The sequence below is a fragment of the Trachemys scripta genome, chromosome 1 (assembly GCF_013100865.1).
Source record: "Trachemys scripta elegans isolate TJP31775 chromosome 1, CAS_Tse_1.0, whole genome shotgun sequence".
NCBI lineage: Eukaryota > Metazoa > Chordata > Testudines > Emydidae > Trachemys > Trachemys scripta.
In genome coordinates this window covers 193,702,281-193,716,458 of record NC_048298.1, presented here as the reverse complement: position 1 = coordinate 193,716,458, position 14,178 = coordinate 193,702,281, and the positions used below count along the sequence as shown (strand labels likewise).

The 14,178-nt window shown below is 41.5% G+C and overlaps 1 protein-coding gene across 2 annotated transcripts in view; it reads right to left on the bottom strand.

The window, feature by feature from the left end:
* Positions 1-9,022, bottom strand: part of TRAPPC10 (trafficking protein particle complex 10) — an 89,336-nt gene extending 80,314 nt beyond the window's left edge. Inside the window, exon 1 of one of the 2 annotated variants that reach the window (XM_034753787.1) lies at positions 8,762-9,022. In XM_034753787.1, the coding sequence (XP_034609678.1) occupies positions 8,762-8,867 (106 nt within the window). In that variant the 5' untranslated portion in view covers positions 8,868-9,022. The remainder of the gene's footprint in view (positions 1-8,761) is intronic. The other variant, XM_034753776.1, reaches the window with a different exon arrangement.
* Positions 9,023-14,178: the final 5,156 nt, after the last annotated feature.

The window sequence follows — 14,178 nt, the reverse complement described above, 5'->3', positions numbered from 1 at the left end:
GGAGTCGGAACATGAATAGGGGGGAAAAGCATCTTTTTTCCTGGTTATATCAACGGTCTCAAAAATGGAACAAATGCAATTACCAAATACTACAATCACCAAAAGGAGTATAAACATTTCTGAGATTGTCTAGTGGGGGATACAGAAAATCAGCAAATTTCGCTTAACTTATTAGTAGCACTTAAGGTTATTCTATGCAAACATCACCTACAGAATACTGGCATACAGGGTCAGAGATGTTGTAGGTAAACAAGACAAGTACCTAGACTATTTATAACACACTGTAATATTAAAAGATGATACTCAGGATAGGACAAAGGCCAGACACTTATCAATTAAGTAGTTAGTGTGCTTTCTGCTGCTAAAGCGAGAAGACTCATGAGATTATTTAGACAAACAAATCTAGAAGTGCAAGTCCAGAACAGCAGAAGAAAATATCCCGTAACTAATTCTGCTCCTTTGAAGGCTATGTCATACAAGATTCCCACTCTTGGGTCTCAACTTTCTAGCACAAGCTATGCTGAAAGTCCCCTCTAGCTCTGTGATTGTTGGCTGTCAGGCATCAGTAGTTGGATCATGCGGTTATACCCTCATGCTCCAGTCAAATGCCACTACCTCAAGCCCCCTCTAGAACCTACTTAGAGTGAGTTCTTAAAAGTCACAAGAGGAGCTCCCACACAAACTTCAGTTGCACACAAATATAAACAGTCTCACAAAAAGGAACATGTTTCAAGGATGTCAATAAACCAACTCTTGAAATATAAAAGTGAAGGAGAATCCTAAAGTGACGGAAATCCTGTGTGACGATAACTTCAAAGCAGCAGAATTGCAGGTAATTTCTGTCTTCAGAAAGATACTAAACAGAGACAGGATGTATAGGCCCCATCCTTCAACTGGCAGGCAAACAGTAAATTCCCTTTTCATTGGATGGGATACAGCCATCTGCCTTCACTATAAGAATACTCAGAGGGCACAAATCAGCTGTGGAGAAGGAAAGTACCTCCAACCCATAGCATAGGAAAGGATGTGGGAGGGAGGTGAAAGGGTGTGCATAAATGGGAAATAAACAATTTTGGAACCTTCCACAGGTTTGAAGCCAGGCTGTTTCCTGGGAAGAGAAAATATTTGTTATTTTGGAATTGGCTGAGGTAAGCCTTGGATTTCCCTGTAGACATAAAAATTATGAAGATGCACTACTAGAAGGAGGAATCCTTTGTTGTTGTATCCCTTAAATTTGGCTAATGTAAACCAGCCCTCATCTGGAAGGGGGCAGGGGGAGAATTCTCTCTCAACTAAGTACAGAATGGCAAAGTGTTGGCTGGATAGTAATAATGGGCTACAGAGATTTAATTATGTTTGGGGGCAAGAGAGACACATTCACAGCTTAAAGACACCTGTAGCACAACCCTAGGTAATATGAATCACTTTAACTACCAAAAACCACCACAAAACAACAAAAAACAAAAAAATTAAAAAGACTATTCACTCCCACACATTTTTCTGATTTGGGTTGCACATTGCACTTGTTTCTGTAGATCTTTCTATTCTTTCTTTCTTCACTTCCTTCTTGTTGGGTTTTTTTGGGGGGGCAGGAGGGGGCTGAGATAAGGATTATCTCCTCCCATCCCTCAGTGACCTCTTTAAAACTTCTCTCCCTGAAAGGCTCTGCACTGACAGCATACATTTCTCTGGCAACAACAAGCTGGACTCAACTCCCTCTACAGACCACAAATGCTTCTCCTTCAAGGAGACAGTTGCTTAGAAGAACAATGAAAGGCACTCTGCATAGCACTTCTAGAACCTCTTGGGCCAAAAATGGGCACTTACTATCTGAGCACTTTAGAAACATTAATGAATTTATCCTCAACCTCTCTGTGAGATAAAGTATTTAGTCCTGTTTTACACAAAAGGAACTGAGATATAGCATAACTGTCCAAGTGACTTGTCCAAGGTCACAAAGGTTGTGATACAGGAGTTGGTTATGAACAAGAACTCTCCAGCCCAAGTCCAGGATCTTATCTACAAGACCATTATTCCTCCCAAACTGCAACAGTTTTCTTCCTATTTTTTTCCTGTCTCCTCTTTCTCCATTTGTGTGCATCTCTTCCCTGGATCATCCCCCCCCTTGTTTCTCTTAACATGTACTGTTGACTTCTCCCCTAGCTTCTGCATATACAGCTTTCATCCCCAGAACTGCACCAGTAGCAGTTTTGCTGCTAGCCCTGCATTACAGTGCTTCTGCAGCAGCAATGACAGGGATAAAATGCAAATGATGAAACCCTATTTAGCTTTTTCTTTTTCTTCTGCTGAGAAAGTGTTACGTGCAATTCTCTACTTCTTTGGGACCAATACTCATTTAGTGAGAATATAACAAAATAATGGGCTTAAGCTACAGTAGGGAAAATTAAAGACTTGCATAACTACAAGAACAACTACAAAAGAAGCAGCCGCTGAGGAGACTGCAAAAACACAAGCATCTGAGGTATTGCTTTATTAGGGATAGTTCAGCGAAAATGTAGTCAATCTGCAGGAGACGGACTAGAGAAGACTCACTGACAGATCCCTGCCAAATGGTATCATTCTATGATTAAAAATGGAGAATATGGATAGTAACAATTTAATAGCAAGTCAGTTAAAGAAAACCAGGCTATAATATCAGAACACTGGTCTATATATATTTGTAAGAACATTCTGACATGCTAGTACATGAATATCCTGGGAATTACTGTTCAGAGCATCTAAAATCCTGTAGAATTTGTTTATTCTTCAAAGTGTATGGATGATGGTATTAAGCATTTTAGAACAAATGTGAAATTTCAAACCTCACATTTCAAATCTTTCAAAAAGTAACTTAAGATACCAAGGAATGCAGTCTGTACTGTTTTAAGGTGTTAGTGAGATCAGTTAATTCAAAGGGAAACAAAGACCTGAGTTCAAGACTTGTCAGTTTTCCCCTTCAGTTACCTAACTTTCAAATACTACCCGTTCACATTAAAGAACATTCGTTAATTAATAAATTTGCAGCACAGTAATACTTCTGCAGCAGCATTGGCTCCAAAAGCTTGAAACTTACTTGAACCACTTAATCTGACTAGGAAGAAGTGGGCTGTAGTCCACGAAAGCTTATGCTCTAATAAATTTGTTAGTCTCTAAGGTGCCACAAGTACTCCTGTTCTTCTTTTAATCTGACTAGTTATCTTCCAGACTCCAGCTGTTGCGTGAAGATACTACAATGGAAAGCTAAAGTATATTCCTGTTCAGTAATTATCTTCCTATGCTTCCAGAATAAACATGAATCAGAAAAAGAAACTAGAAATCAGGGCTATGCTGGCAATGTACCCATAGTCCAACACAGCCATGCACAAAGTGTGTTGGATTCTGGCTTAACCCCCTGGTTTGCAACCCAGCAGAAACTGGCTGTGATGAAATAGCTACTCATACCATTATACACAACCCCAATGGCTATTTCAGGAGAAATAGCCAGACCTCCTTGGCAATGATAATTTCTTTCCTTTGTATGTCCTAGGTTCCTAATTTTTTTTTGTTTTTCAAGTAACTACCACATTAATGTTGGGATTTTTATTGCTTAAATTACTGTTGGTCCTAAATTATATGTATTCTCAACCTTAAGGATTTTTTACCTGGGGATATAAGTGAATAAGAACTATATTAATCTGTCAAGTTTAAAAATATTTATATTTTGCCAGCCTATATGCCAACTGCCAAAAATGGCCAACTGCATTCTCTTACCTAAATTCCTCTTGCAATTTCAATTTCACAAAGCAGTCTTGAGTTCCTGTCCTAAACTGCTTTGCAGTGATGCTTTGAAAAAGATGTTACCTTTCAACCCCTCCTTAACAGTCACATTTCTGTTGGGGGGTGAATAATTTTACAGATATGAAATAGAAGGTGTTCAGACACCTAGACAATTTGTATAGTATAAGAACCTAAATAGAACAGAAACTACTTACAGGGTTCTGAATAGCGATCATTAAACTGACTTGTCTATCAGTTTCACTCTGCTACCACCAAAAGGTGTAGAAGCTTCCATTTCAGAAATCCAAGCTTGAATTCTGAAAAGATATTGACCATTTGAGGACTAGTCACCACTGGCGAGTAAAAAAGATTTTAAGCCAGGTATATTTCCATGTTAAGTAAAGACTACTTTCCAAGGTACACTTATAACAATCACTGATAGGACTTCACAAGATGGGTTGTATCAAACTAGATTACTACTTTTTTATACTGTATTTAAACATAATAATCCCACTATAAAGCAGCAAACACAGATAAAGCTGGAATTCTTGATCTTGCCATGAATTATTTTGACAGAGCAGAACTACTCACAGGCATGAGGTTACATTTTGCTTTAGAAAAAAGTAGCACTTTTTCCAAAGCAATTTCCGGGCTTCCTATGATTTCCTATGGCAGCAACTATTTTTTATTTTAAAATACAGCTTGTTGAAAAGGATTGTGTTCAAAATGAGTTTCAACTCAGAAAGGGCTGGGTCCCTCCAACTTTTTTTTTATTATTATTTAGAGCAGCTGTACAGGTTTCTTAGATTCACAGAAATATTTCTAAAAGGAGGACTATTTCACAATATAAGCGTTTACTAGACGCTGAACAGTGAAGAAGGATCCAATCGTGGTTGTAACAGAAAAGATATTTTTAGAGTATAAAAAAACAGTTTATTCAATGTTCATCCTTAATTCATATAATCAGAAACTGGTTGGCATTATTTCTTTGTATCTCACTTCCTCAACATCAAATTTTTATACATTTAATCAGACATAAAGAGCCTATTGACAACTGTGGGCAAATATTACTCCTTGTCATAGGTACCTGAAGACTGTACATCACAAAACCTTTTTAAATACAAGAGAATATTCACATTATTTTAAAAAAGAACAGCAGTATACAAAGTAAGCGGTATTATTATGTGTTGAATTACTTCTAACATCATAACCCGGCTACCAATATAGTACTTATGTTAAATTATTTTCTGTACTAGCCACATGAATATTTTGTACTGTGTAAGATTTAAAGCATTTTCTCTCAGGTGATATCAAGTACAGAAAAGATCGCAGGAAATTGACAAGGTATAGAAAACAACTCAGAATTCTGATGAGGTAACAAACCATTCAAGCTTTACTGTCATGGTTACTATGAACTCGCCAGATTTAGGTATGTAGTCTTTAAGCCCCTTTGTTTTCAGTTTAAACCGATTTTTACCAAAAAAATTCCCAGGTTTTACATAAAGTACATTTTTTTTTTCCCGATTTCCACCCTACTTTTGTATCAATCATTCAAATATATACATAACTTGTTTTATTAGGATATACAATACATTGCATGAGATGTATGTATTTTGATAATACATTAATATGTGTATACTATGTATTAATCTAGAAGATGCACACAAGCTCTGAAGTGCGTGAGCATCTGAACAAACTGATGAATCTCACACACATTTCAAGCTGTTAGCAGGTAACAGTTTAAAGATCTGACACACTAAAATGGGAAGAAAATGAAAATCTGTATCAGAGTACCTTTCAGAACACAAGGAAGTATTCAAAAGTTTTTAAAAAACAAACAGGAGAAAAGGATGAAGTTGAGTGTATGCACTGCAAATGGTGTGGCCCAATTATATGTAAATATTCATAGGCTAATAGTTTTAAGTCTACAACAGAAAACTGTTTATTCAAACAAAAATTTTATTTGGGGATTAGAGATGTATTGTTTTCTTAAACTCAGAGAAGCGTGTTTTGAGTTCGGTTTTAGTTTCTGCAGCAAACCACGTTGATGAACGGAATTCAAAGCACTAATCTACTGAATACTTCCCCCCCACACACACACACCTTTCTGTCCACCAAAATAAACCCTGAGATTTACTCACAAAAATTATTAATTTTTTTTGCACTGATTTTCACCTGTTTTTGTTGTTGTGGTAATAAACACTGAAATTCCTGGGGAAAATTAAACAAAATAAAAACCAAATAAGAAGGGCCCTAGTAGTCTTATAGCTCATATCTAGATTCACATATAGATCTGTAGAAGTACTTCCACAGAGCCCTGAAAAATCCTCAGCTATGCACATCCACAATGCATACCTCATCTCCCACAAGCTGGGTCTACCACATCTATGTTGTGTATAGGTGATTTCAGTCTTTGGGGCTGTCATCCCAACACTTTTCACAAGCACTAAGTTCACTTACAGTTTGTAAAAACACAAATGTATTTTTAATTCCAAAGTGATTGGTGCTAAATGAGAATGGAATTCTAAGTGTGGCATTTTGAAAAGTTTTAAGGTGTATGAGTGCAGTTACTCAAAGAATTTTTGTTGTATTTTTCAGTTCAAAAACAACTTGATTGAGTTTCATCAGAATTGACAGATTAATAACAGACCCTGATATGAAGCACAAAATATTTCAGTCTGAAGTCACATTTGGCAAGGGTGGGTAACAGTTAAAAATAGTGAGTCTATGAATGCCCTCCTCCTTAGCCCTATAATATTAACGTAATACTGTAATAAGGAAAGCATGATGACATTTTTAAAGTTTAATTCATGTGTATTTTTCTTAATGCAAGTTTGGAGTGAAACTAATTTGAAAGGTTCTTGGAGTAGGTGGAAATAGAAGGAAGGTTCTACATATCATTAAATTTAGCTTAAAAGCAGTATCAATGAAGAAACAAACAGGCACAGGTACTCGTATTAAAAAAGACCACATATTTTTAAGTACTTTGCAAGATGTGAAAACATCATTCCAGACTGCATAAGTAAATCCTACTAAGTTTATAGTTAGGAGTCTTTTCCATGTACCAAATCAGTCTAGAAAATCAGATTTTACAGAACTCAGACACAAAAATGTAACATTGTTAAAGTAAGAAGGTGCACTGTATACCCAATGGGTTTGGGTTTATTTTATAGATAGCTTGGAAGTGAGCACAGCACATAGCACTAAAGTATTCAGTGTGCTCAACTGACAGAACTTCTTGAATAGGCTATTTCTCATGTTGCTGATATGAAAGTGGGGGGGGGGGGGAAGGAAAAAAAAACGATAACTCTGGCCCAACAGACACTATGAACAAGCAGTTAACAGTTCCATTTTGTTAAACAGGGGAAGAAGTTGCTAATTTCAATTAAGTTTAACTGTTTCTCTGGACTTTTCATACAACAATTAAGAGCCTCTGATGTTTTTACAGGGACCACCACTCACTGTTATAACTGGAAGTGCCTGTAAGTCTATAAATACATAGATAAAATACTGAAGATTTTTTCCTGATATAATTCCAAGTTAACTGCTGCTTTTGGCGTGTACCAAGTCAGTCCATACCAGTATGAAGCTGATATGATTATGTATTCTGAGACAGCACTACAGTATTAAACTGTTACACTGTTATTCAACTAAACTCTAATCTGCTAATTGTGTTTGATCTGATCCCATCCCTCCCTAGACTTTATCCTTCTCCAAGCCTTAGGTTTGCTGCCCAATCACCAATGCCCTCTAAAATTAACTTCTGTCCTGCCTCTCCCTCAGCTTCTTCCAAAAGCAGTTCATCACAGCATAACTATACATTTGATCAGGTGTTTGTTTGTTTGTTTTTTGAAGTGTTAACATGCATTCCAAAAATAATTCTTATAACAACTGTGCAACTGCCAGTAGATACCCCATAAAACTGGACAGATGGATTGAGTAGGACTTGCAGATAAGCACCAATATTTTAAGTGACAGATGGGACAGAGTAGCATTCTTATGCCTTTCTCTCTTCCCACAATCATACCTGAATGGAATTGACTGCTGCAATTTGAAGGATGAAAACATTTGCTAGGATTGGGCCATACCTGAATGAATTCCTTGTTGCTAGCAACTGATATGCCTACAAATGAATCTCAAATTCTGGTGCCAAGAGTTAAAACATAGCAAAGTTTGAAACTCTCTCGCATGTTCCACTATGTCAGTTGTGAAGACATGTTCCCATACTCTTAAAGGAAATTTTTGTTTTTAATGGGAACTTTTGGTTCTGTAAAAACATAGAAATAGTCATAATGGCTCATCCCCAAAACCCATCTAGTCCTGTATTCTGTCTCTGACAGTAGCCAGCACCAGACAGTTAAAAAAAATTGTGTAGTAGGCAGCCATAGGGAAGGAAACTTGCGCCAAACATTAGCTCTCATCCTAATCTCCAACACTGATTGGTTTACAATATGAAGCATGAACATCTCTTCTGAAATCTGTTAGAATTAACTACTATTTCTGTAGATAAGACTATCCAGAGTAACATCAAAGCCAAGCTTTTTACAAAACCTAAACATCAATAAACGTTTACAACTTTTTTTTAAATCCACATAAACGTTTAGTGTTAGCGAAACGCAGGTGCCCCTGGACGGGCTGTAAACCCAACAACAGTGCAGTGTCATAAGCCTGAAAAATCACACTGGCTATTAATCATCATCCTCACTGGCGCTCCAAAAAACTAGGGAAGAAAAGAAAAGGAAGCAGCGTAGGGAGCGGCGCCCCGGCTTCCTAGAGCCGCCACTTTCTCTCTCCTGAGGCGTTAGGAACTGGGAGATTTGAAGTGTCCCCGGACGTGCCCCTTCCCAGAGCGCCCGGGCTCCCCGCCCTGACCCCCGCTAGCCTCGGGGCTGCCGCGGGGCCAGTCCGGGAGGCCGGGCCCGGTCACCTCCGCCGGGCGGACTCGCCACCACCCGCCCTCCACGAAACCCGTTGGCCCCGGGAGCCCCCGGCCCGGGTCACTCACAGGTCACGATGGGCTTGTTCTCCATGGTGTAGATCACCGGGGGCTGCTGCGGCTGTGGCTGCGGCTTCTCCTCCTCCTCGGCGGCCGCCGCCGCGGCGGGGTCCATGGGCGGGCGGGGTCCTTAGCCCCGGCTCCGGCTCCGCGCCATGGAACCAGCGCCGCCGCTACCGCCTTCCTCCCCCTGCCCCGCGCCGGGGGCCGGGATGGGCCGCTCCGTGCTGGGATCCCCTCCCCCCCCGCCGCACGCGCTGCCCCCGCGGCCCTGCTCCAGAGTGAGGAGAGTCTCGAGCTCCCCCACTTCCCGTGTGGCTGGCGGAGCATTACCGCTTCCGGGGGGAGGGGCGGGGTTAAAGGGAAGAGGGCGGCGCGCTGCCGACACAAAATACGTTTTAAGGGGGGGGCGGGGACAGGAGAACGGTTACGCAGGGGGCGGGGCGAGTGCGAGTTGAAGAGACGAGCCCGGGCGGGCGGGGCGGACAGATGGACAAGGGGCGGGTGGGGGAAGGGACAGACCGGCTAGCGAGGGGGCGGTGGGAGACCCCGGGGAGCCGCGCGCGGGCCGGGGCGGGGCCTCGGCTGAGCCCTGCCCCCTCTTCTCCCCCGCCCCCCGCGAGCTGTCCCGGAGACGGGCGCTGTCAGGACCGCCTTGCGTGGGGCAGGGCCCGGCAGATACCAGGCTGAGTTCGTGCCTTGGCTCTCCCGGCCCCGGCTTCTCCTCGCGGGGGCATCCCGGCAGCCCCCTCCGGTCCCCAGCTCACCTCCCTGAGTTCTTCGCTACCTGGCACCCTCCCGTCTGGTTCCTCTCGCCCCAAGCAGCAAACCCGCCCGCCCCCTCCCATCGGTTCTCTTCGGGGCACACTCCAGGCAGGTTGCACCCCGGAGCTGGGGGAGGGAGAGTAAGCACAAGGTTAATAGCAAAGTCTCGTGTTCAAAGGTGAACTAGTGAAGAGAAGCAAACGGGTGCAAGTTACACAGACACAAAACATAAAGATGCAACCTCAGGTTTTACACTTAGGAAGTTAAAAATCCCTTTTCTAACCTAATACAGCTAATGCTGAGTTCCTGGCTGGCATAGCCTCTGGCCTATCCCCGGGCTCCAGGGTTGCACACACAGCAGACCGCCTAGATGCTGGCCCTCATTACTTCAATCCCCTTTTCCTTTAACAGGGATTGCAAATTGCAGGGGAGTTTTCCTTTTTGCCAACCTATGGTGATTCATGGTAGGGGAATTTCCCTCCTTGTTTGGTTTTGCAAGAGTGGCGGTTTTCTTTTCAATATCAAGTTGGTTCCATGTTTTCCCATGAATTTTAATGGGTCTCCTCATCTTTTTCTGGGTTGTACAATGCTAGGTGATTGGAGCGAGGCTCATGTGGGTAGGGAGGCAGACTGTCCCTGCCTTGCTGACCACCTGTGGTGAGATGGAGCTGAATGTTGCAGCACAAATACATAAATTCATAACTGAAGTCTGTATCCATATCTGATAATGACCATCAAGTTTAGAACATTACAAGCTTTCATAAAAGACCTCACTCAACATGTTTTTACACAGTAACGTGGTATATAAGGAGTTGATTCAATTGCTTTTTCTTTGGGCTTCAGCCCCCCTGTTCTCCCATTGAATGTCTGGACCCTGATTGTCACAGACCCCAGAGCCACTGGCTGCAGTGAGGGGGCGGGGAGTGGGGTTTTGGTTTTTGCCTCAGTCTGGGAGAGGCTAGCTGGAGCAAGCTGGTGAAGCTCAGGCCAGTTTCCAACATAGCACGACACTCAAAGCTGCTGGGCCAGGGCATGGGTGGCCAGTCCCTTCCCTTGAGGTGAGAGGTAACTGGGCCTAGGCATCTCAGAGTTCATGCTGCTCACACCGCAGCAGGGACGCTGGCCCAGCCTGTGCCTGGATTCTTTCAGGTGCTGGTGGACCCAGCCCACAATCATGTATCTGACAAAGTTGTAAATAGAGAGATAAAGTAGATGAGGTCATAACTTTTACTGGACCAACTTTACCTCACTTAACCCTACCTTGTCTCTCTCATCTCCTGGGACCAACACAGCTACAACTAGGGTGGCAGATGTCCTGTTTTTAAAGGGACAGTCCCGTTTTTGGGGACTTTTTCTTATATAGGCACCTATTACTCCCCACCCCGTCCCATTTTTTAACAGTTGCTATCTGGTATCCCTAGCTACAACAATACTGCAAATAAAAGTTGTAAATAGTTCAGCAGCATTCATTTATGCCCAAGGGACGGATAGAGGCAGTGGATTACAATAGAGCACAGCTTCACTTGAGGGAGAAATTTAGCAAACAGACCATTAGTTTAATTAGTCCCTTGACTCTTCTATAGGAGCGAGGGTAATCACTAATGTAGAGGCAATTCTATGACTTGTGATACTGTGCCTCTTCCCCCTTACACTGGAAACGCCCACCAGGAGCCAGTGATGACTTGTGACATTACTTTTCTCTTGCTCTGCCAAGAACCATGACGTTGCCTCTAGCCAGTGCAAACCAATATAAAAGATTCTCAAACTTCAGGCTGCAGAGAACTGAATAGGCACATAGCGCAGCCTCTCATTTCTAGCAGCTACATTCAAATAAAATAGCTATAAATAAACTAAAATTTTCCTACTATTACTTTTGTATGAAAACAGTTGCTGTAGCTGTGTGATTATGTTTAGGAAAGGATATAGTCTAGGCAGTCGTGTGAGAGAAAGGGTGTTCAGGAGAAAATCACTCTATTATGATAGCATCATAGAAATGTAGAACTGGAAGGGACCTTGACAGGTCATCTAGTCCTGTCCCCTGCACTCAGGCGCTTCCTGCCCACACCGCTTCCTGCAGCCCCCATTGGCCTGGAGTGGCGAACCGCGGCCAGTGGGAGCCGCGATTGGCCGAACCTGCGGATGCAGGAGGTAAACAAACCAGCCCGGCCCGCCCGGGGCTTTCCCTGAACAAACAGCGGCCCCAGTTTGAGAACCACTGCCTTACATGACATACTTTGTACAATATTTATTGCAATTTTACAACAGTGGTGACTGTATTAGTGTAACTGGTTATCATTCTTTTTTATACAGCATCACAAAAAGCTTTACTGAAGTCAAGATATATCACATGTACTGCTGCCCCCATCCACAAGGTTTGTTACACTGTAAAATAAGGATATTAGGTTGGTTTGACATGATTTGTTCTTAACAAATCCATGTTGATTGTTACTTGTCACCTTATTTTTTTCTAGGTGCTTACAAATTGTTTGTTTGTTATTTGCTCCATGATCTTTCTGGGCACCAAAGTTAAGCTGACTGGTCAGTAATTCCCTGGGTTGTCCTTATTCCCCTTATTATAAACAGGTACAATATTTGCCCTTTTCCAGTCCTCTGGGATCTCTCCCATCATCCTCCACAAGTTCTCAAAGATAACTGCTAATGGCTCAGAGATCTCTTCAGCCAGTTCTTTAAGTATTCTAGGATGTATTTCATCAGGCCCTGGAGACTTTAAGACATCTAACTTGTCTAAGTAATTTTTAACTTGTTCTTTTTGATGTTCACTATGTTAGTCATCTGATTATTGTTAACTTTTTTTGATGAAAACTAGAGTTACCACCTGGCCAGTATTTGACCAGCGTGGCTGTTCGTTTGTTTTTTGTTTTTTATTTTTTTATGGATTTGCCAGTCTACCTTCTGTAATAAAAAGTTGTCTCCAATACAGTCCAAGAACATGTTGGATAATCTGCCTGCTGCAGTATTATTTTCCCAACAGATATTGGGGTAGTTGAAGTCCCCCATCCCCACCAAATCCTGATGTGACCACTCATAAAATGTCTGAGAAATCTGACCTACAAAACCCCTCAAAAATCATTCATTACAGCTTTAAATTGAGAACAGACTACGTTTTTTTTTAATTGTCAAAACCCTCACCTATTCAAGACTCACTGCCTATGTGAGTAAAGTCATTAAAATGATAGTAACTGGCAGTAAATAAGCCTGACAAAAGTGAACTAATAGGATCTAGTCAGAGTGATATTGTCCAACACATATTAGAGAATGAAGGCCTGGCAGGTGGTAGTCTTTTGTTTGTTTTTTAATTAGTTTTGTGCTACTAAAAGTGGTTGGTTTGAGAGGGTGACATATGAGGGTACAATCCAGGCCAATGAGTAGCTGTCTCACCCCTGCCCTTTACAATGCCTTGCTGCTGTAGCCTCCAACCTGGACTGTTTACAAACAGCCTCCAGCATGTAAGTCACTCCCAACTACGTCTGTGTGCTGCAGCCAGCCAGCCACACCCTGGCTCTTACCAGACTTAAAAATTACCACAGGGTGACCCCAACACACTCCCAGTCTCACATTTTTTCCCCAGAAACATTTGTCCTGTATTGCCTAGCCCTCTCCTAGACAGTGCCAATATATTAATTTCACTATTCCTTTAAGGCAATAATATGCACACAACTTGTTACTCCAAATGGAGCTACCCAGACACCTCATCTTGAACACATTAGATAAAACAATAAAACAAATTTATTAACTACAAAGAGACAGATTTTACGTGAGTACAAGTAATGAGGCATAAAAGTCAGAAATGGTTACAAGAAGAATAAAGATAAAATGCTTACTGGTGCCTAACTTAACAAACTACATTAGATTCAAAGCAAAGTTCTTTCACCATATGCTTTCAGCAGTTTTACTGACATACTCTTTAAGTCAAGACCCATCCCCCAGAGTGCAACCCCTGCTTCCTTTGTCTCTTCAGGTACAGTGAATGCAATGGCCAGGGAGAGAGAAATAGGAGCATCTGCCTCTTCCTTTTATAGTCCTGCTCCGGCTTTGAGAAGCATTTCCAGCTGGAAGCAAGGCAACAGGCAGTCTTTGTGGAAAGAAACTCCATACTGTTTCTTTGCTAAGATGTAGATTTTTTTGGACCTGCACCCCACTTTCCAATAAAAGAATGGCCACTTAGCAAGCAATAGTCTATCAGCCTTGTTTACACTTGGCTTATACATGTTTTGTTATTGTTTGAATGTACTAAATTGTTTATTTAGGCTGTTTAGGTATGTTTAGAGCAATTGTATGGATACCATTTGGCCTTTGGATTGAATAAAGAAATTGATGGTTCAGTTACTATTGTGATAATATCCTGCATACATAATAATAATTCCAAGAGTAGAGAATCATTAAACAAAACAAATACAAACTCAAAGTTAAGCAAAATTACGTTTTGAACTATGTTTTGAAAAGTGAGGTCAGACATTGCTAGTATCCTTCAGGAGGAAAGGGGGAGACAAAAGGGGTCAAAATAATTTTGGAAAGGGAAGAGTAGGGTAAAGTGAAAAACAAGATATTCTTAATTCTTTGAATGGTTTCTAATTCATTTGCTTTCTTTATCCCTTTGTTTTCTCTGATGGTGACTAAAGAGCTATCTTGGCTTGAAATCA